General features: G+C 44.1%; 1 protein-coding gene across 2 annotated transcripts in view; it reads left to right on the forward strand.

Annotated features, from left to right (window-relative positions):
* The first annotated feature begins 6,531 nt into the window (after window positions 1-6,531).
* Window positions 6,532-27,763, forward strand: part of mpp3a (MAGUK p55 scaffold protein 3a) — a 38,553-nt gene continuing 17,321 nt past the window's right edge. For both annotated transcript variants that reach the window (XM_072693301.1, XM_072693302.1), the window contains exons 1-11: window positions 6,532-6,709; window positions 17,624-17,682; window positions 17,876-17,994; window positions 18,101-18,178; window positions 19,618-19,698; window positions 20,269-20,406; window positions 21,313-21,394; window positions 24,652-24,737; window positions 24,852-24,926; window positions 25,222-25,418; window positions 27,109-27,173. In XM_072693301.1, the coding sequence (XP_072549402.1) occupies window positions 17,646-17,682; window positions 17,876-17,994; window positions 18,101-18,178; window positions 19,618-19,698; window positions 20,269-20,406; window positions 21,313-21,394; window positions 24,652-24,737; window positions 24,852-24,926; window positions 25,222-25,418; window positions 27,109-27,173 (958 nt within the window). In that variant the 5' untranslated portion in view covers window positions 6,532-6,709; window positions 17,624-17,645. The remainder of the gene's footprint in view (window positions 6,710-17,623; window positions 17,683-17,875; window positions 17,995-18,100; window positions 18,179-19,617; window positions 19,699-20,268; window positions 20,407-21,312; window positions 21,395-24,651; window positions 24,738-24,851; window positions 24,927-25,221; window positions 25,419-27,108; window positions 27,174-27,763) is intronic.

Raw genomic sequence — 27,763 nt, forward strand, 5'->3', positions numbered from 1 at the left:
CCATAACTAGTACCTTTGTACAGTGAAGTGAAAACACTGATTATGAGTAAAAATCCTAGATGTAAAGAAAGAACTTTTTGAATAAAATTTAAATTATATAATTTTTAAGTAGTTTTCTTTTTTAAATGTATCAAAACCCTGTACACTTACAGACATCATCATTAAAAACCCAACTGTTATTTTGAGGATTATGCCAATACTTATGCCAAATTTTACTTATTTCTTATTTTTTATAGAAAAAATTAATAATCAGTAATTAAACATGCAATATATATATATATATATATATATATATATATATATATATATATATATAAATTAGGGGTTCAAACAAAAGAACCCCTTGAGAATTTCCCCACTGTGGGACTAATAAAGGATTATCTTAAAGGTTCATGTCAATACTTACAATAAACAATTTAATAAAACAATTACAATAAATGCAAATGAAACAAAACAAAACCCATAAAATTAAAGTCACATATCCTAATCAGAATTATGTATTATGTATGTGATCACATGGCTCTGTTTCCTGTCCCATCTGTCTCTTTGTTTAGTCTTGCCATGTGCTCTTAAGCACATGGCTCTGTTTGTTTGGCAGTCCTAGCCCCGCCTGTTCGTCAGTGTTCCCACCTATGCCTCCTCTCTAGCCACGCCCCCTTGTTAGTCCCAGGTGTTCCTCGTCTGTCTGTATATAAGTGCACCTTTGTTGTCTGGTCTTGTGTTTTCTGGCTTTGTTTATTTATTTGTTTTGTTTGTCTTAGTACTTGTTGTGTTTGCTTAATCTGTTTGTTTTGTTAGTTTTAGTATTTAGATTATTTTTTGTTTTGTTTAATAAATACCTGCGTTCACCTTCGTCTCTAAGCTCCACAAAGCAACACCGAACCAATTGAGGATGTCTACAAACGCCAGTTCAGCATGGCAGAGGATCGGTGTAAGTTTGGGGATTATAATAACATCTGGAATTGGTGATTTGTTTTTGATTGAAGGTGTCATGAATGCTGAGAAGTCCACGCCAATTTTATTACCCAATGCTAATCCAAGTAGATGCTGGTGTTCTCAGAACAATGGACTGGCCACCACAGTGCTGATACCTCCATAGAAAAATACATAATACAAAAATAAGACACATAAACTATCACTGTTAAAAGTGTTCAGGAATTCTTGAGGGACTTTTGGAGGTTCTTCAATTTGAAGCTTTGAATTGAACCTTCAAGTAAGGGGTTTTTAATGGAAGAAGATTCCTCAAAGGTTCCTCAAAGCACCTTAAGAGGTTCCTCTACAGTTTCACATTGAAGAACCCCTCAAGGAACTTATACTGAGTTCAAAAACATGGAGCGACTCAACTGTTCGGATACCCAAGAGACGTTGGTCACCACCTAGTTGCTATGGCAGAAAAGAGGGAGTTTTTGCTTGTCGCCACTGGCTTGCTTAAAAGAGGCTCAGACCCAGATCTCTGTAAAGCTGCTTTGTGGCCACATTTGCTTCTGTCCTTAAATAAAAATAACTTTACATTGAATTGAGTTGAACAAGCTTTAACCACTGCCACAGGAAGGGAGGCGGAGGCTTGTTTTTGCCTTTGTAGGCCAGGAAGCCAGAGCTTTATATTACCTAGTGAACTATTCTGCAGTGACGAGACTAATCCACGCAGGTTTAGAGGCCTGCATACCGTTACCATTGTTCCTTTTGAGATGGATTCATCCTTGATGAAAGTAGGTAAGTATTGTTTTTCATTAGCAGGCGGTTCTTTCATCAGCTTATGTAAGTAATAATGCGCAGCAGGGTGTGCTTTCGCGTTGGATAAGTGTGTGTCTCGAGGGTGCTGTAAGGCACAAGGCCAAAGGCATCTTATACAATACTGTATGACTTCATGGCTGCTTGAGCTCAGTGCTGTAGCAGCGATCTCTCTGGTTCAGAGGCCATCTTTAGTCATAATTAATTGTCTTAATCCAAAGACTGGATTCTAACAGAAATGTCTGGACACACATATACAAACACACATGCAGGCTTTCGCTGTTTCTGCTTGCACACCCTCTCTGAGTCATTAATCCAAGAGTCCATTTACTTGCCTGTGTAGTAAGTTGCAGAGATGAGATTTGAATCTGGTGGCTAACAGCCAGATACCGCACTGGATGAGGTCATTCTGCATGCGTCAGGAGAAAAGTTATATACATGGACTAAAGTATTGGGACACCTGCCATAATCAGGGCCATTAAAAAAGAGTTTATCCTGCTTTTAGGTAAAGGTGCACGTATTTGTCACTGTACAGTGAAATGTGTCCTCTGCATTTAACCCATCTGTGGTAGTGAACACACACACTAGGGGCAGTGAGTACACACACACCCAGAGCGGTGGGCAGCCAACTCCAGCGCCCGGGGAGCAGAGAGGGTAAAGGGCCTTATTTAAGGGCCCAACAGTGGCAGCTTGCCAAGCCCGGGAATCGAACCCACAACCCTGTTATCGATAGCCCAGCGCTCTAACCGCTGAGCCACCACTGCCCCATTTGTTGGAATAACTCTTTCTACTGTCCAGAGAAGGCTGCTTACTACTAGATTCTGGAGAGCATTGCATTCAGCGACAAGACCAGCCCACCTCATCATCCCCAACTCCCCAACTCATCCCAAAAGTATTGGATGGAGCATTGCCATCATTCCAGAGAACACAGTTCTTCCACTGCTCCATAGCTCAAAAGCTGGGGGGGGCTTTATACCCCTCTAAAAAGAAGCTGAACGCATTTGTTACAAGGGGTGTATATATTGTATACATATATTGTATGTTACTGTATATCTGCAGTAATTATGCAGATGAGTGGAATGAGGACATTCAGGCAAGTGTTGCATGGTTTGTGGCTAATAAATAAAAAGATTTAATGATATTAATTAATTAATTAATTAATTAAACTAACTTTCATTTTATTAATCCACTTGTTTCTTAATCAGGTCAAACTAACCGGATGGAAATAATAGAAGGACTGTTGGATTGTATTCGTTTGCTGCATTAGTGGCACGTCCCATTTTTGACCATCTACGTGGAGCCTCATTGCCTCATTCCAGTAGAAGCTATTCTGAGGGGTTCTGCAGCATGCCCTAGTTTACAAGAATGCAATTCAACATCCCCAGATGATTTATAAATTTTTTTTTTTTAAATTAGAGAAGAATGTTTGGCTTGTACCTTAATGCCAATTGTGTAAAACAGGTCCAGGTTCAGAGGCTCTGAATCAACTTCCATGTGCCCTGTCCAGCAGATGTCCTACACTTACATTTACATTAACAGCATTTAGCAGATGTTCTTCTCCAGAGTGACTTACAAAAGTGCTTCACTGTTTACTCAAGAATAACCTCAGCTAGTTTAAATAGACTAAAATTCAAAGATATCTCTAAGTTTAGACTCTACTAAACACAAGGAGACCACTCTACTATTCACCCAAGTACTCTCAGAAGAGGAGGGTCTTCAGTCTGGGTTTGAAGACAGTGAGCGTCGGACTTTGCTGTTCGGACACCCAGGGGAAGTTCGTTCCACCACTTCGGTGCAGGACAGTAAAAAGCCTGGTTGCTTGTCTTCTGTGGATCTTAAGTGATGGCGGGTCGAGCTGAGCCGTACTTGAAGCTCGGAGGGCTCTCGGTGCAGATCAGCTTTTGACCATTGCCATCAAGTACGGAGGGGCTGGTCCATTCTTGGCTTTGCAGGCCAGCGTCAGGGTAAATGTCTTACATTTAGGGTAGGAAGGATGGAGATCCTTGGTTATGGCTTTGGTAGTAAAACTGCATGTTTTAGTATTTTTTAATACACTGATCAGCCATAACATTAGTAACACCTGCCTAATATTGAGTAGGTCCCCCTTGAGCCACCTCAACAGATCTGAGCAATCAAGGCATGACCACAAGACCACAAGACCTCCACAAGGCACACAAGAAGGTGCCCTGTAGTATCTGGCATCAAGGTGTTAGCGGCAGGTCCTTAACCTCTTGAACCTTAGGTTTACTATTCAGTTTTGAATCCTATTGCAGAAACGATTAGGAATTGGAGTCCCACAGGGTTCTGTTTTAGGGCCTATGACGTTACTGTTAATTACGAGAGCAATGTAGTTATAAGAGTGTGTGAAGAAAGGAGGAAATGACCTGTGAACCTGCTTACAAGGTGGAAGGGGTTGAGTCCTGTAAGTTATGACGTAAGGCCTCCATTGATTGGTTGATTTTGGTAGGTACTGACCACTGCATACCAGGAACACCCCACAAGGTCTGAGTGGCTCCGATTCCTATGCTTGTCTATTTTCCCTGCTTTTAACAACACATCACCTTCAAGAACTGACTGTTCACTCGCTGCCTAATACATCCCACCACTTGTTTTTCACTTCGCCTGTAAGTGGTGTTAATGTTATGGCTGATCGTGTGCATGCTGTAATAGCTCCATCCTCTTCTCACCTGTCTGGCTGAGTCATCCCCACTATAGGCAGCCTTCTGAAACCTTATGGAATAAATTATTTAAATGCTTATTTTAGCTGTTAGCTGGGGTAAGAGCGGGTTGTAGGAGTGAGTCATTCCCCCCAGGGTCACACACTTTCACCCCTCTCAGGCTTGCAGCTACACACTGTGCAGGCTTAGCACTGCACACGGCTTCATTTGAGAACTATTGTCTATTTAAAGACCCGATATCATACTGCTCGCTGTCGGTCGGTCGGTCGGTCTGTCTGTCTGTCTGTCTGGCTCTCTGACACACACACTCACACACTCTGTGTGTGTTCTGACAGACAGAAAGGCTCCTTTAAGTCCACCCCCCACCACCACCCCAGAGACTGATCAGGGTTAACAGATGCTGCCTCTGAATCAATTAGACAGAAGCCCCTTAATAACCTTAACGACCCCTAATAACCTCTGCTCTAATTAATCACTGACTTGGACAGAGCCCTGACCCACATGCGGCACAGACAGCCTATATGGCACAGAGGCCAACAAGGCCTGGACGCAAAACCAAGCAAACGGGCGTTTACATGAAATGCAAGTACATGGACAAAAGTATTGGGACACCTGAAAACTGTATTAAAACGAGTCGATCCTGCTTTTGTTGGAGTGACTGTCTCTACTGTCCAGGGAGGAAGGCTTTCTATTAAATGTTGGAGCATTACTGTGAGGATTTGATTGCATTCAGAGGCAACAGCATTAGTGAGGTCAGGATGTGAGATGATCACCAACCCACCTCATCCCAAAAGTACCGTCATTCCAGAAAACACAGTTCCAAGGTGATGTGAACCAGCCAATGAAGTTCATCCTTGTTGTTTTTTCTCATGAGCCTCCTGTAAAAGGAAAATCATAGGATAACAGGGTGGTAAATAGGCCTGTAAAACCACATCTGAGCATTTTTCACCCCGACCAAAGTCAACCAACAACTTAAATACTTTATTAATGCATTATTTGGCAACTTTATATATATATATATATATATATGTATATATATATATATATATATATATATATATATATATATATATATATATATATAACATACAATAATTAATAATCCAAGGAAGTGCTAATAGACTGTGGCTGTGTCCCAATTGTGTCCCATACACAGATACTGAGTACAGACTAAACAGGCGTCCCTTGGCTAGTTTGCAGAAATAGGGGCACTTGCATCGTTATCCGTCTTTTTCAAATTATTGTCCCTGATGTGAATAGCTCCTCCCTTTCTGTTTTGCATTGCATTGTGGGATAGCTGTGTCCCTCATAGCCACACTCAATAACTTACATACTTTATTGGGACACACCCTGTGTGTTCATCCTGAGATAGGATGCGCACCATAACAATATAGGTGTTTCATGGAGGCTTTACACGCTGACTGACGAGGATGCACTTGCAACCACACACACACACACACACACACACACACACGTGAGACTGGAGAGGGGGATGGGGAAGGAGGGGCGTGGCTCTTTTCTTCATCCGTCTGCTTTCGTAGCTCTTCGTCTTTGACTCGAGAGCTTTGAGAGTTGCTGAAGTGAGAGAGAGAGAGAGAGAGAGAGAGAGAGAGAGTAAGAGCAATAAAGGAAGACATCCACAGAGAGAGAGAGAGAGAGAGAGAGAGAGAGAGAGAGAGAGAATAAGAGCAATAAAGAAAGACATCCACACAGAGAGAGAGAGAGAGAGAGAGAGTGATGGAGTCAAAGACAAGCATCAGTGTTGACTAACGACACGCCACTTCTCCATCTGTTACTACACCCACCTGCTAATGGAATGACTAGACGAGAGAGAGAGAGAGAGAGAGAGAGAGAGAGAGTAGTATGAATAAAGGGGAGGAGTGGACTGAGGAGAGAAGGGTGTGCAGGCAGACTAACGAGAGAGAGAGAGAGAGAGAGAGAGAGAGAGGGAGAGAGACAGTAGCGTTATGAATAAAGGAGAGGGATGGGATGAGGAGCGGGGAGGGGAGGGGGCTCGTGTGGTGTGCAGCCAGGCTGGTGATAGAGAGACACAGAGAGTGAGAGTGAGAGTGAGAGTGAGAGAGAGAGAGAGAGAGAGAGAGAGAGAGAGAGGGAGGAGGGAGGCGGGAGGCAGCAGCAGCAGCCGGAGAGTGAAAGGATCAGAGAAGAGACCGTCTGGGAGAGAGAAGAGAACACACACGCGCGCGCGCGAGAGAGAGATAGAGAGACAGAGACAGACAGAGAGAGGCAGAGAGAGAGAGAGAGACAGGGGGCAGACAGACATACGGAGGGGCTTAAAGGTAGGCTATTCCTCTTTGCTCTTTTTCTGCAGCGTTTAATATCGTTCAGTGCAAAACAACAGACAGCACGCTGACAGTGAGTGTGTGTGTGTGTGTGTGTGTGTGTGTGTGTTGTGTTTTGCCTGCGATTAGTGCATCTACAATGGCTTTATCTCCTGTGCCTGCCAGCTGGTGACATATGTGTGAGAAAAATAGCTCAGTAAGAGCATCACTGCGGACTGACTGCAGAGAGAGAGAGAGAGAGAGAGAGAGAGACATGGGGGCGAAGAGGAAGAATGGCAAGGGGAACTGAAGAGAGGGAGAGGCTGCATTAAAGCATCTGCTGGCTGCACACACACACACACACACACACACACACACACACACACATACAGCGAGAGAGGCTGGATAGAGGAAAGAGAAAGGAGAGAGAGAGAGTGAGTGAGAGGGAATAAGAGACAAAGGGACCCTCGTTTACTGAGAGACTGTTTTTATGGACGCGCGCGTGCATGTGTGAGTGTGTGTTTGTGTGTGCACAAACACACGGACCACCATGGACCACCATGCTTCAGCTGCCATACTCGTTGTCTGTGTGAAGGTCCATCAGGCCCATTAGTGAGGTATTACAGGTCCAGGACGTCATTAGGTAGTCCACATATACTGTAAGACATCCAGTATGTATTATACATACCCTATGGGGAATCCATAAGGGACATAAGGGACCCCAGCATTCTTCAGTGTACTGTCTGTGTACTACACTTCAGGAGGTTCAAGGCTCCTCACACTGCAGCCAAAAGTGGGGTTTCTAGGGCATCCCCCAAAGAACCATTCGAAGCACCTTTATGTTTTAGGACGGTGGAATAAATGGGCTCAAGCATCTGCCCATTGGCACAGGTACGAATGCAGGAATACTACGAATAGGAGGCATCCTTTTTTTGCTTATTTCTACTGTGTACATCCCAGTAGGTCTCCGTTTTTGATCAGTATATGGAAGAACTTACTGTTTACGTGTTTTTTTAAACGTCTATTCCATGTAGACCTTGACTAAAGCCTGCAGCTGACCACATAAAAAAGCATCCCCCTGGAAGCAGGGCCGGCCCAAGCCTTTATCAAGCCCTTATCAGATTTTCATTCGGGGCCCCCATACCACCACCTCAACACCAAATGCTCCATCATTCAATTTCCTTTTATTATTCAATGGTATTTTTTAAAAATATATTTTTTTATCATGATGTCTTGGTGCTCCTGGGGGCCCCCTGGTGTTGTTGGGGCCATGTAATTCAAGTATACCTTGGGCCAGCTCTGCCTGGAAGAATGTTTATGGTCAGATTAGACAAAGATTAAGTTAAGACCGATGTGTTGAGGAATAGTTTAATGGAAAAGTTTTATGGTCAGACGAGACAATGATTGAGTTGTTTGGACACAATGACAAGAGGTTTGTTTAGACGAGTAAAAGTGAGGCATTCAACCCCAAGAACAGTGTTTTAGCTGTTAAACATGGTGGTGGTTGCCTTGCGCTCTGGGGCTGTTTAAGTCTACTCCATGTCAGACACTAGAGGCTGGCTTTACTGAAGTTTGCAGCATGTACATGGAAAATCCCTCTGGGTGGAAACTTTTATGGTCAGATGAGACATAGAACGAGTTGTCTGGTCGTAATGACCAGAGCTATGTTTGGAAGAGTAAAGCTGAGCTTAGCCCCAAGAACACTGTACCAACTGTTAAACATGGTGGTGGGTGGGCTTTTTCAGATCTTCTCGTAGACGTACTTGACCTCCAGACACACCAAATAATCCCAATGTCCTAATTCTTACAATTTTGTTTGTCCATTTTGTACCTCATTTTCTTCCAATTTGGCAATTTTGGCAATGCTCCCAACACCATATATAAGGCCAGCCACCAGCGTTTTTCTAAGCAACCGAAACGCTCAGAGGAAAGGGCCAGGTTCCCACCTCCACTACACTAGCTAACCCGACGCCAATATCCCTTTAAGAGTGATGAGGGGAGAAAGAGTGCCATCTATCCAACTGCCAGTTGTGCTCTCCTAGGCTCCGGCTGCTGATGGCACAGTGGCATTGCTCAGGATTTGAACTTGCGATTCCTAGGCCATAGTGGAAGCGCATTAGACTGCTGAGCCACTCTAAACCCCACATAGCCACCAGCGGTCCACCTGCTGAGCACAGGGCATTATATCTCTTCTGGGGTCTCCAATAAAAAACATATATATTGACACTAAGCATATGTAAATGCAGAGAACTGTTATTCAGGCCATGTGTACTCCTCAGTGTTCACACAGCTGCTCACTCTTGGTCCAAGGCGCTTCTATCTATCTAACAGATGCATCACGCCTTAGTGAAATCCACTAGAGCTATGCAGCAGAGGCTTGTGGAAAAACCCCAGAGCAGCTTGCACAGGCTAAAGGCACAGCAGGCCTCAGCCCGAGCAGGACTGCCACAGCGCACACCAACTCTGAACGGCTCTTCACTGGGCCGTGTGACAGGTGAAAGCTGTAGGGACAGTGAGGACTATCACCTTAGTTCACTTTTTGACTCCTCACATGTGACCGTGTGAAGGTTTTAGCCACGTGCATTTACAATGCCTCTCCGGTTAGTCAGACTGAAATTCGCCCGCTGCGTGGCAATTATTACTGGTGTTTGGGTTGTACTGTGATGGGTTTTGGTTGTACTGGGAGGTTTGGTTGTACTGGGAGGAGGTTTGGTTGTACTGGGATGGGTTTTGATTGTACTGGGAGATGTTTAGGTTGTACTGAGATGGGTTTTGGGTTGTACTCAGAGGAGTTTTGGTTGTACTGGACGGAGGTTTGGTTGTACTGTGAGGGGTTTTGGGTTGTACTCAGAGGAGGTTTGGTTGTACTGGACGGAGGTTTGGTTGTACTGGGAGGGGGTTTGGTTGTACTGGACGAAGGTTTGGTTGTACTGGGAGGGGTTTTGGTTGTACTGGGAGGGGTTTTGGTTGTACTGGATGGAGGTTTGGTTGTACTGGACGGAGGTTTCATTGTACTGGACGGAGGTTTGGATGTACTGGGAGGGGTTTTGGTTGTACTGGGAGGTTTGGTTGTACTGGGATGGGTTTTGATTGTACTGGGAGGGGTTTAGCTTGTACTGGGATGGGTTTTGGGTTGTACTCAGAGGAGTTTTAGTTGTACTGGACGGAGGTTTGGTTGTACTGGACAGAGGTTTGGTTGTACTGGGAGGGGTTTTGATTGTACTGGGAGGGGTTTTGATTGTACTGGGAGGGGTTTTGGTTATACTGTGAGGGATTTCGGTTGTGCAATGTGTCTTGGAGAGGTGGATGTGTTTACCCTGCTATATACATGTGGCTCTAATGTGTCTCAGACCACCTCCTCATATGGTGATATAATATTTTTACCATATCGCTCAGCCCTGTTGTTTACCTATTATTTTTACATTATTGTTATTCATTATATTAATTACGTGATATAAATAATAATAATAATAATAAAAGATGACTGACTGAAGAAAATACAGAATGGTAATGCAGCTTAAATGGTCCTCACTTCCAGGTAGTTGCTAGGCTCTTGCTACATGGTCACTACGGTAAATCTGTTCTTGATAGGTGGTTGACATGGCTTTCCAGGAGGTTGCTTTGCTATTGCTAAGTGGTTGCTATAGTGTTGCTATGTGGTTTCAATAATGTTTCAATAATAAATGCTGCTGCTAAGTGGTTGCTATTGTGCTGCTACAACCTGGCTAAGGTGTTGCTATAGTGTTGGTTGATGGATGGCTGCGAGGGCATCCCAGCTGGTTGCTGTGATATTGCTAAGACGGATACTTAGGTAGGTGGTTGCTATGGCGTCTCACCTCCCTGTTCCTCTCCACTCCTATTCCTTAGTCGTACCCCTGTTTTATTTTCAGTCTGGCCTTCTAGCTTAAAGCAGAAACCACCCTGAACTCCGGCAAGGTCTCAAGTCCATCCTTAGAGTCCATCCTTAGATCCATGCTTCACAGCTGGCACAGCTGGATTGCTGTTCCTTCTGTGGCCTTTGATGAGTTCTGTTTTGACTTCAACAGTCCATACCAAGATTCCAGAAATCTTCCCCCTGGATTGTCTGGAGTTTGGTATAAAGGTCATCGGTAAGCTTCCTTCCTTCTTTTGACTTTTCCATGACGTGCTTGTTGAAGCAACGCTGCACAGTGGAATAGTGCACCAGCTTGACTCAGCTAGAACTTCCTGCAGGTTCTTGGCGGTCATATGGAACTAATGGCAGATATGCTGCATGGCCTACTTTATTTACTGCATCATGGTCTATTTTAGGCTTCAGCTCGAGAGGAGGATAAGGCATTGAAGTCATGATAGGGTTAATGGAGAGCAGCCATGCACAGAGGCACAGTTGCATGAGGCAACTGCAAAAAAAACGGGTCACTCTTTCTGCGCCGCATTTCTCTTCCTCTAACAGCATCCCTAACCGAGAAGAAATGGCCTGATCTGAGCTTCAGCTCCGACTGAACTGCTTGCAGAAATGTTTCTAATGAAGAAACCGGAAGATCTTGCAGATGCCAGACTTTCACTTTCATCCCTGTGAAGCACGTCAAGATAAACCTACTCATCCAACGTCCTGAAGTCAAGCCCATTAACATAGAGTTTGCCCATCTTTTTCTGCAGTGACAGCCTCCACCCTTCTGGGATTAAACACATTTACACTAGATGCTGGAACACTGTTGTGAGGATTTGATTGCATTGAGCCACAAGAGCAAGAGTGAGGTCAGGTGCTGAGGATGGGCGATTAGTTCTGGATCACAAACTTTGCTCCATGCTGCAATGGTGGTTGCCATGGTGTTGCTAAGTGGTTGTTATGGTATTTATACTCTTCTGGGATGAAACATATTTACACTAGATGATGATACATTGTTGTGAAGATTTGATTGCATTGAGCCACAAGAGCATTAGTGAGCTCAGGTGCTGAAGATGGACGTAAGTTCTGGATCACAAACTCCACACTGCACTGCCATAGAGTCGCCAGGTAGTTCCTATGTTGTTACTATGTAGTTGCTAAGCGATCACCATACGTTTGCTAGGTGGTTGCTATGCTACAACAACCATCGCTAGATGCTGGAATACTGTTGTGAAGACTTTGTTACATTCAGCCACAAGAGCATTAGTGAGGTCAGGTGCTGAAGATGAACGATTAGTTCACAAACTCCGCTCCACACTGCCATGATGGTTGCTATGGTGTTGCTAAGCGGTTGCTATGGGGTTGCTGTAGTATAGCATCAGGCTCTAGATGCTGGAACATTGTTCCAGTACTACATGCATGAAAACTGTTGTGAGGAAGTGATTGCATTAGGCCACAAGATCATTAGTGAGGTCATGTACTGAGGATGGATGATCAGATCTGGCACTCCAGTTCATCTCAAAGGTATTGGATGGAGCTCCATCACTCCAGAGAACGCAGTTCCACCGCACCCCTTCCTAATGCTGAGGGGCTTTATACGGAGGGTCCATATGGAGAGTTATGTATCTATTACTGAACCACAGCAGTGCACTGAAGCTGATGACCCGTGATGCAGAATGGCCTCTATGGTGTGTGAGTGTGTACAGTAGTCTTGGATGTTTGCCTCACAATCTAAAACCTAATCTTTTAAATCTAGAAATGGCACTCACGATGATGTGTTCATGTTCTCGGCCTAAAATGTTGATATTTTGCCCAGAGATTACAAGAGCTAGTCCACCTATCGGGTCACGAAAGCTGCACATGTTCAACCTGCTGTTACATTAGTGCTTACATCACAGCTATAGAAGGAATGCCAGTGCTAAAACACATCACATATATTTTACACATAAATAATAATTGTATTATTGAACCACAACTGATATTTTACATCCAAAAATGTCACTCATGATGAAATCAGACCTTGCAAGGGGGTTACTATGGTGTTGCTAGGTGGTTGCTAAGCAGTTGGTATAGTGTTTGGTAGTTGATATTGTGGTTGATATGTTACTTGGATCACAAACCCCACTTCATAATGCTGTAAAGTTGCAAGGGGGTGGCTCTGGTATCCCAAGTGATTGCTATGATGTTGCTAGGTGGTTGCTAAGAGGTTGGTATAGTGTTTGGTAGTTGATATAGTGGTTGATGTAATGTTACTTGGCTCACAAACCCCACTCTAAAATGCTGTGGAGTTGCAAGGGGGATGCTCTGGGATCCCGGGTGGTTGCTCTGGTCTTTCTAAGTGGTTGCTAAGCAGTTGATATAGTGTTTGGTAGTTGATATATTGGTTGATATAATGTTACTTGGCTCACAAATCCCACTCCATAATGCTGTAAAGTTGCAAGGGGGTTGCTCTGGTATCCCAAGTGGTTGCTATGGTCTTGCTAAGTGATTGCCTTGCTGTTCTTATCAGGATACAAGCCGTTATCTCTGAGAGTTGTTGGATCTTGGTCCTCCAGATCTCATCCGAACCTCACTTTGATGTGTTTAGGTTTTTTGACCATCATTTAAAAATTTTCCCCACGGATTACAAGGCCTTCTCCAGCTATAAGGTCACATCTGCAGATGTTGCATGGTGTGACTTGGAGGATTTGGAAGCTTTGCTTTGCCAAAATAAATAAGTAAGTCTTTCACACGCAAGATTCTAGAGTCTGAAGCACAGACACAGTGTTGAAGGCTTTGTTGTTATGAATGCAAGTTATTAAATATGTCCTCATACTGTATAATTAACTGCTCTCAGTTTCAGCCCCACTGCTCTCTCTATTCTGGCTCTGGGCTCTTGCACTTACACAAACACACAAATACGCACACAGACATCCAAGCCACACACCCCATGCCTTCTGAGTAAATGTGCTCCCATGGTGCGATGACATCAGACATCAGATTAAGTACTCTGGGACTGGCAATGATGTCATCATCCCCTGAGCGGGGGAAATAGGGCAGTGAGAGAATATGGCAGTAATAACACGCAATTCATCTCTCTGCAAATTAGAACCTCTCCCTCAGAGAGCTTAAGGTCTGTTGTCATGCCCCATTCATCATTGGTCAGTTTCTGTCCACCGCCAAACGAATATTATTTGGGCGGGGATGCTTTCTCAGCACAACAGTGGAACTGACGTGGCAGTGGAAGGGTCTTGGTGAGAGTGTATCGGGCCTTTTACACAGGTCAGGAGTCATCACTGTTAGGTCCAGAGTGGGACCACCATACATTTCTAGCCCATGCAGGATGCAGGACTAGAGGACAGTGAATGGACACAGTGTTTAGTCTGGAATTATAGAACTACAATATGCTCCTATATGCGAAGTGGAGCTGATAGAATGGACAGTGAGTGTAGAAACAAGGAGGTGATGCCTCATCCCAACTGTGAAGCATGAGGGTGGCAGTGTCTCGGTTTGGGGCTTCCTTGCTGCTTTGGGTCCAGGCCAGCTTGCTACTGATTTGTGAGCAATGATCATTACGTTCAGAATTTGTACTAGCTAGGGCCAAAAATGGTTCATGTGTGTGTGTGTGTGTGTGTGTGTGTGTGTGTGTGTTCAGTGGCTATCCCTATCTTTAGACACAGCACACACAGATCATTAGTCTCAGAAATAATGAATCCATTACCATATTATCTCCTCATCCCTCATCCTCTATATGAGTATTAATATTCAGACAGTGCAGTCTGTCTGTGCCAGCCACCAGAGATAATGAGCTCGGGACCATTCTGCTGTTACAGACGAGGCCTTACCTGTAATACTGATGGTATATAAACAGCCATTGAAATCTAAAAAAGACTAATTTTGTGGCGGTCCCCACTATCCCACCAAAACAGATTTGGTTTGTCCAGGCCTGGACTCCGCAAGACCTCTGAAGGTGTCCTGTGGTGTCCGGCACCAAGCCATTAGCAGCAGATCCTTTAAGGATCCTTTAGGTTGTGAGGTGGGGCCTCCATGGATCACATCATTTAGTCTTAGGTGTCCTTGACCCTGTTGCTGGTTCACCGGTCGCCCTTTCTTGGGGCACTTTTGGTAGGTACTGATTACTGCATGCTGGAAACGCCTGCCTGATGTTTTGGAGATGCGCCAATGCTCCTAGTCGTCTAGCCATCACAGTTGGACTCTGACTCAGATCCTTATGCTTGCCCAATTTTTTTTGTTTCCAAACAACAAGAACTTTAAGAACTGACTGTTCACTAGCTGCCTAATACGTATACCCGACCCCACCCCTTGACAGGTGCCCCGGACAAATTGGCACCATGCCTAACATCAGGCATGGGCAAGAGGGATATAACCTTACACCCCACCCCAGCATTGAGCTGTGGAGCAGTGGAAGAACTGTGTTCTCTGGAATGATGGATGGTGCTCCATCCAGTACTTTTAGGATGAGTTGGGGGTTTGGGGATGAGGTGGGGTGGTGATCATCCAACATCTTGACTTCACTAACACTGAATGCAGTCAAATTCTCACAGCAATGCTCCAGAATGTAGTAGAAAACAGCCTTCCCTGAACAGAGTTACAGTTACTCCAACAAAAGCAGGTCAATGAGCAGGTGTCCCAATACTTTTGTCCATATAGTGTATACTGGCTACACTTTCTACAAAGGTCAATGAATATGAAACAATCTGGATAAATGAATGATTGGAAATGGAATCATATCCAGGCAGTTCAATGCTGTAAAGGACAGAGTTGCACAGGGCCAGGCCCTCATGGAAAAACCTCCATCCCCTGCAGTCCTTCGTTCAGTCCGAGGCATTTTAATGAGCTCTTTCTCTGAGGATCTAAGAAGCCCATTACTGGAATAAAGCTCCAGAAGCTGTGGCATACAAAGGGAGAGCGAGATTACGCAGAGTCACTCATATTAATGAGACGTCTACATTTTCTTGAAGCTTGAGCTGATTTATGAGCCAGCAGGCGCCGAGGCACGGACCAGCTACTTACACTAAAGTCCGAGGGATTACAGTAATGCAGCATGATGGAATAGAAACGTGCACAGCTCCGTCTGCGTCAGTAAAGGAGAAACACATCTGGCTTGATATGCCGGCCCTCTGCTGAAGACAGCGCTACCCTCATCATGGGTCAACAAGGCTCCGTTTTTGCTGGGGGCCATATGTGAGGCCTAAATTGTTACAGCCCACTTTAATCTCATATGGGTCCCATGTTTAACCCCTCTTGGCCCCGTCACTTACCATGATTGGCATCCTATCCCAAGGACCCAAGGACAAAGCTTTCCAGTACCCAGTTGGGCTGCCCATATAGGCCCTACATGGACTTTAAAGCATGGGATATTTAACAAAGAACAGTATTTGCAACACACTGTCCATAGTTACTACAGTTTTACAAGCCTGTTTACCACCCTGTTATTTTACCTTGTAACATGCTAATTTTTCTTTTACAGAGGGCTTGTGGGAAAAGAACTTATAAACTCTACTTTCTTTATTGGCTGTTTACAGCACCAAGACTCTCTATTAATGTGCTTAGACACAGAGCTCTGTGAACAGCCAGCCTCTTTAGCAATGACCTTTTGTGCAAGGTGCCAATGGTTGTCTTTTGGACAACTGTCAAGTCAGCAGTCTTCCCCAGTCTTCTGTTTTGCCAACAGAACTAGACTGAGAGACAATGTAAAGGCTTTTGCAGGTGTTTTGAGTTAATTAGCTGATTAGAGTGTGACACTAGGTGGCTTCAATATTGAATATTCTAATTTTCTGAGATACTGAATTTGAGGTTTTCATTAGTTATCAGTTATAATCACCAAAATTAAAAGAAATAAACACTTGAAATATATCAGTCTGTGTGTAATGAATGAATATAATATACACGTTTCACTTTTTGAATGGAATGATATTTCATGATATTCTAATTTTATGACCAGCACCTGTATATCAGTAATATGGAAATCTGGTCTGCCCCTAGAATGTATATGTCCTCATTTCTATACATTCATTCATATTGAGGATGATTTTCCATCAAAGTGATACATTATGTGGTGTAACTGTTTTATATGTTCTTAATGAATTAGTGTTAATGATAAATGGACAGTGTTATAAATATTGCCTTTAGTTGAACTGCCATAAACATCATAAATCAGTGCTGTGACCCAAAGCGTTTTCAGCTTTTAGCAAATTTTAATATCAACCCCCTTAAAATCAATAGGTTGTAATTTCAACTTTAGTTTATGGCAGATCACGAGAGTAATGTCAGTCATATTGCATATCTGCTTACTGATGTACTTAGCCTTCACTATTTATGAGCTTTGTGTTTATGGAGCATGTAAATACCACATGATGTTCTTCTAAAATGTATTTAGCTCATTAATGCCTGACCCTGAGTGCTTTATCACTGTTCAGCTGTGTGGAGAGCATCCTGTAAATTATACGGACACACACACACACACATACACACACACAGAGTGAAATATGATTAGTGCAAACAATGGAGTATCGACCTGTGTATCTTAGTCTGTTAGCCGTAGTTACTATCTGAGAGCGATGCTGGTGTTTGAGCAACGACCATTGCGTCCAGTATGTCCACATTTACAATATGTACTAGCTAGGGCCAAAAAATGCCTACAGTAGGCCCTCAAGGGCCCAGTGAATTCTCTTCTCTTTCTCTTTTTTTAAACAAGGACACGCAGTGTCATTAACATGAAGCTCCAAAGGCTATTTAGGTACTAACAGCGCACCCTTGTGGAGAATCTTCAGTGTGCTCAATGTGATTGAGTTAAGCCTTTCACCCCAGCTGAGTGCGTCATATGGCACCGCAGTGGTGCCTCCATTTTTGACGTACGCCACTCGTGCCACTTGTAGCCTGTCCTAGGCAGAAATACTGCAGTATTTGCAGTATTTAACACTTCTGTGCCACATATGATGAAAATGAGAGCCACTTTTACCTGCTGTGTGAACGTAGGCTTAGAGAGATGCAGTATTTTGTGATTCTAGAAGGTCTTTCATCTTTATCTTATTTTATTTAATCTCATATTGTATCCCCTTCAGGTTATTCTTACAGAGCTGATCCATGAAAGAAGCCATGCCAGTCCTCTCAGCAGGTGCAGGTAAACACACATTCCCACACACACACACACACCTACACACACATTGCATTTCCAGATGCCACCATTCTGGCTTTGTCCGTTCTGCATGAACTTTCATTTAAGGGACAGTTACAACACCCCCCCCACCCCTTCAACACACACACACAAACACACACAAACATACATATGCTAATCTACTGTCCTGTGTGTGAAGGGTTGCATGAGACGCTGGCCCTGCTGACCTCTCAGCTGCGTCCAGATGCCAATCACAAAGAGGACATGGTCTTCCTCAAAGACGTCTTCAGCGAGAAGAGTCTGGCCTATCTTATGAAGGTGTGTGTGTGTGTGTGTGTGTGAAGATCAATGATTCCTGATAGTGTGAAAGAAGCTAGAGTATTATGTGTGTGTGTGTGTGTGTGTGTGTGTGTTTATGTCATAGATCCATGAGAAGCTGCGGCAGTATGAGAGGCAGAGCCCCACGCCTGTGCTCCACAGCGCCTCCTCTCTGGCAGAGGATGTAAGTTGTGTGTCTATTTGCTCTGTCTTTGCTGGAAAGCTCATATTGCTGTCACCGGCATGCAGGTTTAGCAGCGTGCTAACTTAACCTTTTGAATCGTAGGTTTATTAATCCATTATAATTCCTGCTATTGATGCAGAAACTACTATGAATTATTTGCTAATAGTTTAGTCTAGTTTGTGGAGTCCCACAGGGTTCTATGTTAGGGTCTATGAAACTGATGCTGAATTAGGAGAGGAATGCAGGACTGTGAGGATGAAAGACTGAAGTGTAGGCCTGCGTACAGGGTTAAAGGAGTTGAAGAAAGCAATAGAATGCATGCATGCTTCTGGTTTGAAAGGTTTGCTCCCCCTAAAGATATGGGTCTTCCACAAGTGGGATGGTGAGGCATCAGAAGGAGGAAGTATGGTTAAATAAGGTTAGTAATATGACTATACCACACGCGATGCAGCAGAAAGCTTATGGATTAGATTTAGATTGCATTAGACTGTTCGGCCTGAACACCTTAGACTCTAATGCTGGCTGAGATCAATCACAGCAAGTCAGAAGGGGCCAACTCTCAGCAACCAGAGACATAATGAGCAGGAGACGATTCACTGCTTGAAACGTGAATGGGATATCTCATGTCACTCAGGCAGAGAGGCATGTATTTGGGGGAAGGCGGAAGCCTCTTTTGCTATGTTGGTTAGAAAAAGCAGGAAAATGCCTCTTAATTGTGAAGATACACAATGTGTCCAAATGTTTGTGGACACCCCTGCTAATAATTGCATTCAGATGTTTTAAGGTGCACCCAAATTTACACAGACACAACTTGGCTAGTCTCTGTAGAAATGTTATGCCAATAGAATAGGACTCTCTGGGGCAGATTAACAGGAACCTATTGCCCAGCTAACATGTCCATGTAAGGTCTGTATGGGTAGCCCAACTGGAAACCAGAACATATGGATGTCCACCAGGGTGAGTGATGGGACCAGGAGGGGTTACTTATGGGCCCCATGTGGGTTGTACATGGCATACAGGGCATAGAGGGGACTTATGTGAGATTAGGGTGGGCTGCAATGATATGGCCTATTTGGCATTGAGTAAAAGAACTTAGTTCTCTAGAATGATGATGGTGCTCCACCCAGTACTTTTGGGATGCGTTGGGAAGTTGGGGGTGAGGTGGGGTGGACTGTTGCTCATCTTACATCCCTTACATAGATAGAAATCTAGTAGAAAGTCTTTCTAGTAGGAAGTCTAGAGACAGTTACTCCCAACAAAAGCAGAATAAACTTGATTTTGGAAGAAAAAATGAAGTGAATTAGCAGATGTCCAAATACCTTTGTCCATTATAGTGTGTCTTGTGAAAGAGCTGCCACTAGCAGGTCTTCTCCACACCGTGTGTGCGCACGGATAAGGTGTAAGAAAGACATTCATTCCTCCTTATCTCTGTTTGGCAGGTTGCTGAGGAGTTGCAGAGTGGCCCCATGAGCGTGGAGGAGAAAGAGCTGCTTCACCTGCTGACATCACCTCACTTACGGGTACACACATTTGCTACCCTGCTTAGGAAACCAATGGAGTAACACCACCCACAGCAGGCTACCTAGATACATAGAGTACATTGGGATTTCGGTGAACTGCTATAGAAATCCTCCTGCTCTTACTGTTTTGCAATGGAAAAGGCCCGGCACAAGAACTCACCCTTGGTACAGATCGTTCTAGATTCAATTTAGTACCCATACCACACCATTCTGGACTCACTCCCACTCTCATGTTTAACAGGGCTGAAATTCTCCACAACTGGGTGCTACCAGCTATTATCGCTTAGCTTTTAGTGCTTCATGAGAGTGGTGCTTTGCATCATTGACACTCCTGGTTTTCCAGAAGGGTTCTTTTGCATGATATTAAAAAAGGGCCACTTTTGCTTCTCTAAACAACATTTCAGTGGATGAGTTTCTATGAGGTATGCATTGACATCACGACACTGCGTGACACGCTCTTCTCTATAAACCTGGACTACATTAGTATTTGTTTTACTAACTGAATACTGAATATAGAGTTTAAGGGGTTAATAGCATCCAATCTCTCTCTCTCTCTCTTTCCCTATTCAGGCGGTTCTGTCGGTTCATGACACAGTGGCTCAGAAGAACTTTGACCCGGTGCTGCCTCCTCTTCCTGACGACTTTGAGGACGAGATAGAGGAGGAGTCTGTGAAGATCGTCCGCCTGGTCAAGAACAAGGAACCACTGGTGAGAAATGGAGACCAAGAACAGACAACAGCGAGTTAACAGAGTGAGGGAAGATTGTAAAAATAGGCTGGATGAGACGTTTCAGAGGAAGACAACATTCTAAGAACATTGAGCAACGTTTTTTAACCGTTTCAGGAAGGTTAGCTGATAACGTAACAGAAATTATGATTAAAGAACGTTATGAAGACGTTTGGCGTAGTAAAGGTTTGCATCTCAGTGTTACAAAACGTTCCCAGTTAGACATACACGAACGTTCTGGAAACGTTTGAAATAACATAATAATATTTAATCATTGAGACATAAAATGTAAAAATAATCAACTTCCATTACTTTTTGAAAAACACTGTATGGACAAAAGTATTGGGACACCTGCTCGTTTATGTTTCTTCTGAAATCAAGGGTATTAAGTTTATTAAGTTTACCCTGCTTTTCTTGGAGTAGCTGTCTCTGCTGTCCAGGGAAGAAATATTTCTACTAGATTTTGAAGAGCATTGCTGTGATTTTATTGCGTTCAACCACAAGAGCTCTGTCAGTGAGATCAGGAAATTGGATGATCACCCCACTAACTCCTCCCCAGCCCCCCAACTCAACTCCCAAAAGTACTGGATGGAGCTCCACCATCCATCATTCCAGAGAACACAGTTCTTCCACTGCTCCACAGCTCAATGCTGGGGGGCTTCATACCCCTTTAGCCTAGCCCATGTCTGGCATTAGGCAGCATGGTGCCAGTAGATTTGTGCTGATCTGCTCCACAAAGTCCTATTCTATTGGCAGTGCTTCTCTATAGGGACTAGCCAAGCTGTGTGTGTGCATTTGCACATCTGTGTTAGATCGTTAAAAAGACACAAAAGAAATAACTTCATGTCTCCTTCTGTGTGTGTATGTGTGTGTCCGACCTCCTCTTAGGGGGCCACCATTCGGCGTGATGAAGCTACAGGAGCTGTGATTGTGGCACGTGTTATGAAGGGAGGGGCTGCAGACAGAAGCGGTGAGTGATGAGAATTGTGAACTGAAGGTTCTGCTGGTTGAGACTTTGTGAGCTTTAAGGCTAGTGTAGTTAAGAAGTAATGATCCATTAGCATTAGCATTAGCATAGCAACACCTCAAGCTGCATTGAGTTGTTAAAGGGGAATTCACTGGGTCAGCTGAGTCACATGCTTCAGCAATTAGGATGTAAACAAAGTCATTAAGGGTGGTTTGGTGTGGAATAGATTATTTAAAATAATAATAATACATAAATAACATTTATTTACCACCCTGTTATTGTGCTTAAAGTAAAAAAATGCTTTTATCGGGGGCCTCCTTACAAAAAAAGCTCTGCTTTTATCGACTGGTTTAAGTCACTGTGATGACCCACAGACCGCATGAGGCCACATAACATAGCCTAGCCTAGCCAAGCCTAGCACTGTTACAATATGAATAATTTTTTGTAATAAATCATAAGTCTTACCGGATAGTGTTGCTGTCTCTGAGTGCTGAGTCATCTTAGTGTAGTATGCATGTAGCTCGCCAAAGATATTGCAGTGGGTTGGCTAGGTTAGCTTTTAGCCTAGCACCTGCTCTAGCACCCAGTGGGCCCTTTTCCCTTATATTTTCATTTGGCCTAGCACTAGCTTGATTCAATCCTCCAGCCATTCACCGTTCAGAGGCTGGCCTAGCATTAGCTTTTAGCCTTGCTTCCATATTCTCCCAAAGTAACCATTGCATTCATCCTCAAAAGGCTTTCACAGGGCTTGGAGTGGTCCGGTGGACTAAGGCATTGCCGCTATGGGCCTGGCATTGCTGGTTTGAATCTGGGTCACGCTGCTTGCCATCAGCAGCCGAAGTCCTAGAGAGCACAATTGGCCTTGTTATCTCAGGGGTGGGTTTATGGCATCTCTTTCCCACATCACTCCTAGTGTGATGTTGGTCAGCTGGGGAGCCACACATTCCTGGCTGCCTGGTGATGCTGAATCAGCGGCAGTTTGAAAAGAGGTATTGGCTGACTTTACATGTATCCAGAGTGTTGCTAGATAGGGGGAGTTCACATGAGTGGGGATTGGGTAATTGGCCTTCCATATTTGGTAGAAAATGGGGTAAATTTAGGCGTAAAGGAATGGAAAGGCTTTCAGTAGTGTATGTAAATTTTAGGGGTATAAAATGAGCGAGTCAAGCCTGTCATCTTACAGTTGTATGCTAATTCAGCATGTATCTTGTTCAGTGTTTTTTCTGATTTCAGTTTACGTCAATGCTCAATGTCTCACGTTTGTAGAAAAGCTTCAACAAGGGAGATACGCTTGTGTTTACCCTACTCTAACCTGATTGAATTCCAGTCTTCCAGTCTTTATCATATTTGTCCATCATGAGACAAACATTAAGGCCTCTAAAAGGTCCAGCTTGTCTATGAATATATATCAGCCACACACTTTTGCTAGAATAGCTGCGCCATGCTTAGATTTGCTCTAATGTGACAGATAATGCTCCTCTGCTTGGACAACCAGAGTCTCCTGAGACTCCATCCGATGAATCAAACAGAATAGCTAATCATGTGACCACAGCTGCTCCCAGAATATGATCCATCCAGTGTGCCACTGTTTTCAGATTTGAAGCTTTGTCTGTGCCTTACTAAAAATTCATCCCTGAGTGTATTTATGTATGAGTGTGTCTGTCTGTCTGTCTGTCATCGATCGTGATCATCATTCCTTTTGCTTTCCCTTGCCTCTCTCTCCCTCCTATTTCCCCTCTCTGCGGATCGCCCTCTTCTCTGATGTGTCATTGATCTGTTGCTGAGTGTGTGTACAGCCTAATCACCACCAACAGACAGACTGCATCATGATCCACTGCACAGTGGACTCTAAGCCTGGTCATTACTGTAATAAGTGTCAGGGTGCACATTAAAGGCAGTGTGGGAGTGAAGTAGCCTCACTGGGTTGGAAGATGTGAAGCACACTGCGCTGAAAGGCAGACTGCCGACCTAGTGCTGCACTAAAGCGACAAAAAAAAAAATCAGAACTTTGTAACGCTGCATAACCCGAGTCATATTAATGTAAAATCCTGTAGTATTACTCTACCGCCTCAGTCCACATGCTTCTTGACCATCAGATGCTGCTTCTGTATCTCTCAGCTTGTCCAGAAATGCACTTCAATGAGGGGCTGTGAAATTTATCCTAGAAAGGCTTACAGAGGGCTCTGAGCGGTCCAGTGGACTAAGGCCAAGGCACTAGGAACCGAGGCTCATTGGTTCGAATCCCAGGTCATGCTGCTTGCCATCAGCAGCCGGAATCCAAGAGAGCACAGTTGGCCCTGCTTTCCCAGAGTGGGTTGATGGCACATCCTTCCTAGTCTGATGTTAGTCAGCATAGACGTCTGTTAGCTGTTGATTTGGAGCTGGCTTTACATGTATCACCACCCTAGTGTTGACTGTTGGGTGTTAATAGATAAAGGGGAGTTCACATCAGTGGGGATTGGGAATTTGACAAATAATGCCACTCTGCTTGGACATCCAGAGTCTCCTGAGACTCCATCCAATGAATCAAACAGAATAGCTAATCATGTGACCACAGCTGCTCCCAGAATATGAGTAGGTTGATGGCACTTTCCTTCCCACGTGTTTCCTAGCATAATGTTGGTCAGCAAAGGCATCTGTTAGATGTTGTATTGGAGCTGGGGTAGTATTGAGTGTTGTTAGACAAGGCAAATTCACATGAGTGGGGATTGGGTTGCTTCTTTGACTTCAGATGCTACTTCTGTATCTCTCAGCTTGCCAGCAAATGCACATGTACTGCTTTCCATGAGGGGGGCGCTCAAAACGAGCATTATATTTACGGTAGCAGTAGCTTTTAGCCTTTTTTTGCATCGCTTCCATATTCTCCCAAAGTAACCATTGCATTCATCCTCGAAAAGCTGGTCCGGTGGACTGAGGCTTTGCCGCTATGGGCCTAGCATTGCTGGTTTAAATCTGGGTCACGCTGCTTGCCATCAGCAGCCGGAGTCCTAGAGAGCACACTTGGCCTTGTTATCTCAGGGGTGGGTTTATGGCATCTGTTTCCCACATCACTCCTAGTGTGATCTTGGTCAGCACAGGCATCTGTTAGCTGGTAGCGGTGTAAAACTGAATTACACTCCACAACTGTAGAGGGAGCCCAAGAGCAAGCAATACCAATTCTGACCTAATGCTGCTTTAAGGGTTAAGCAACTCTGCAGTGCTTGTTTTCTGTGCCATAGCCGGTCGTTTACACTCTCTCTGTGATGACTGTGTTTGGACAGGTCTGGTGCACGTAGGTGACGAACTGAGAGAAGTCAACGGCATCTCCGTAACGCACAAACGACCAGACGAGATCAGCCAGCTACTGGTATGATCAAGTACCATAATAGCTATTTTATGGATTATAGTGCAGTGTTCTAGATGTTGAAGTAACCTTTTAAATGTATTGGTCTCTCTCTCACTGTCTGTCTCTCTTTCTCAGTCTCAGTCCCAAGGCTCTATCACTCTGAAGATCATCCCAGCTATTAAAGAGGAGGACAAGCTAAAGGAAAGCAAGGTTGGTGATGGAAATAAGCCATTAACCCTCCTATTGTATTCCGGGGCAATTTTACCCCACTGGGGACACCACGGGTGTACAACGGCTAGGTAAAACGAACAATTTAAGAGCAAGCTTCTAAGTCATGATAGGAACACACTAGGAGGGTTAACCTCCCTTATTCAGGATGACCACTTCAGATACCTACAGCAGAGGCCTTTCTACAAGGGGGTAAATCTGTGGAATTATCCGTTTGTGATTGATTACCTTCTGGCCTCCAGTCCATTCTGTGACCCTGTGATGTGGTCTTCTGTAGGTTTACATGCGGGCTCTGTTTGACTACATCCCTCTGGAGGACAAGGCCACACCCTGTCAGGAGGCGGGACTTCCCTTTAAGCGCGGGGACATTCTGCAGGTGGTGAGTCAGGATGATGGTACCTGGTGGCAGGCGAAGAGAGTGGGAGACAGCAACCTGCGTGCAGGACTCGTACCTTCCAAACAGTTCCAGGAGAGGTGAGATGACGTTTTAATAGGACGAGATTATCCGGCTACACCCATTCATTCATTCATTCATTCATTCATTCCGAGGCTTTCAGGTTTCCAGATACTTGTATTTTGCAGAGGAATGTTAGTCACATCTATAGTGTGACTATAGTGTTTGATCGCTATTAAAAGTGAACACAATCAACTCAGCACTGCTGACATGGCTAACAGTGGCCAGCAAGTTGATCTTGGTGTTTCTAAAATCGCTAGATCAACAGAAATGTCAAAGTTTACTGAAAAATCCAACGTATGAAGTTATCTGCCTACCCCAGATGTACAGTGGTTGATCGGTCCAACCATGTTTGGTGTCTGAAGTTACTAGCTACTCTGCTTTTTTGCTAGTTTGCTATGTAGCTAAAAAATAATGAACATTAATGTCATCCAAAATATGGTGACATAGTCTTTTACTATCAGTTTTTTTGCGCCTCGGAAACGCTAAATTATCATTATAGTAATTAACTATAGCAAGTCTTAGTTAGGGGCAGTGGTGGCTCAGCGGTTAGAGCTCTGGGCTATTGATGACAGGGTTGCTGGTTCAATACCCGGGCTCGGCAAGCTGCCTCTGTTAGGCTCTCGAGCATGGCCTTTACCCTCTCTGCCCTGGAGTTGACTGCCCACCACTTTTCACTAGTGTGTGTGTGTCCACTACCAAAAATAATGTGGTGGACACATTTCACTGTACATAGTACAGGGACAAATACATGCACCTAGTCATGCTAATCAAAGCTAGATTTGTAACAGTGAAAATTCCTTTTAAAGTAGAATAAGCACAAAACTGTACAAAAAGGCTAACATTGACTGAGACCGGACACCTTTTAAATCAGCTGAAGGTGTTTAAAGGATGCATAGGTTGTTAGGTTGTAGGTTAACATAGTGGGTAACAACACTGCCTTCTGTATCTCTCAGCTTGTCCAGAAATGCATGTGTACAGCTGTCCATGAGGGGATGTGAAAGGCGTGTTTTAGCCTTTTTTTGCCTCGCTTCCATATTCTCCTAAAGAAACCATTGCATTTATCCTCGAAAGACTTTTGAGAGGGCTCTGAGTGGTCCAGTGGACTAAGGTCATGGCACTAGGAAACGAGGATCACTGGTTCGAATCCCCGTATTCGCTGCCTTCAGCAGCTGGAATCCAAGAGAGCGCAGTTGGCCTTGCTTTCCCAGAGTAGGTTGATGGCACTTCCTTTCCACATGTTTCCTAGTGTGATGTTGGTCAGCACAGGCTGTGGTATTGAAGCTGGGGAGCTGCCTGGCAGTGCTGATATGGCTTACAGTGGCTATCAAGTTGATCTTGGTGTTTCAAAAATTGCTAGATCAACAGAAAAGTAAAGGTTTACTGAAAAATCCAACGCATGGAAATGATACGGGTTCAATACCATAACTGTAAGGCTAAGGCCAGTGCTTAGACAGCTGTGCCACTCAGGAGCCCTCTTACCAAACGTTCTTTAAGAGAGTGGCTGTACAGGGTCATGTTCGAAGCATTTTAGAGACTTACCAAATCCAAACCTCCCTCTAGTGCCCCTCGCCCCATCCACAGTGTATGGCCTAGAGGCTTTTATGTCCATACAATGTAACTGTATGTCCATGTAATTTTCACTCTTTCTCAGAAGCTTTCCCTTTCTGGTTCACTGGTGCTATTGTCTCCTTTTGTCTTGACTCTCAGGCGTTTGGCCTACAGACTCAAAATGGGGACTCTGCAGAATCCCAAATCACCACAAAAAGCCGTCTGTGAGTAGTCACGTCCATCATCCATATATTTGCATTAATTTCCATACATTTACATAAATGAAATTGTATGTGTAAATTTCTTACTAGTTCTTGCATAGTACCCTTGAATAGGAATCCACAGCTACCAAACAGGATTGCATTTAGAGAACAGAACCAACCAGATACACTGTGACAGCCTCTTTACACCTGACATTAACACTGGTTTTGGTAATGGGATCACATTCAGATTTCATTCATCTGAGAAAAGCCAGGTGTAAACACCCCTCAAAATGCATTGTGATTGGAATAGGGTTGAATCACAGAAACCACATTCAATGGTAGTCAGATACGGGTCAGATACAGATACGGATACAGACCATTAATTTCCCTCCTGGGATTAATAAAGTATTTCGGATTTGGATTTGTGATTCGGATTTTGTCCAGGTTTAACACAAGTGTAAATGGAAGGAGTTTTCTGTGATCAGATTCCATCAGGCAATTGGGAAAACGTCCGGTTAATATGAGTAATAATCATTGTTCAAATAGTACTGTTGCTGAAATTTTATCTGAGGGATTGTAGTACCCCCCCCCCCCCCCCCCCCAATGGGGAG

The sequence above is a fragment of the Salminus brasiliensis genome, chromosome 12 (genome assembly GCF_030463535.1).
Source record: "Salminus brasiliensis chromosome 12, fSalBra1.hap2, whole genome shotgun sequence".
Classification (NCBI taxonomy): Eukaryota; Metazoa; Chordata; class Actinopteri; order Characiformes; family Bryconidae; genus Salminus; species Salminus brasiliensis.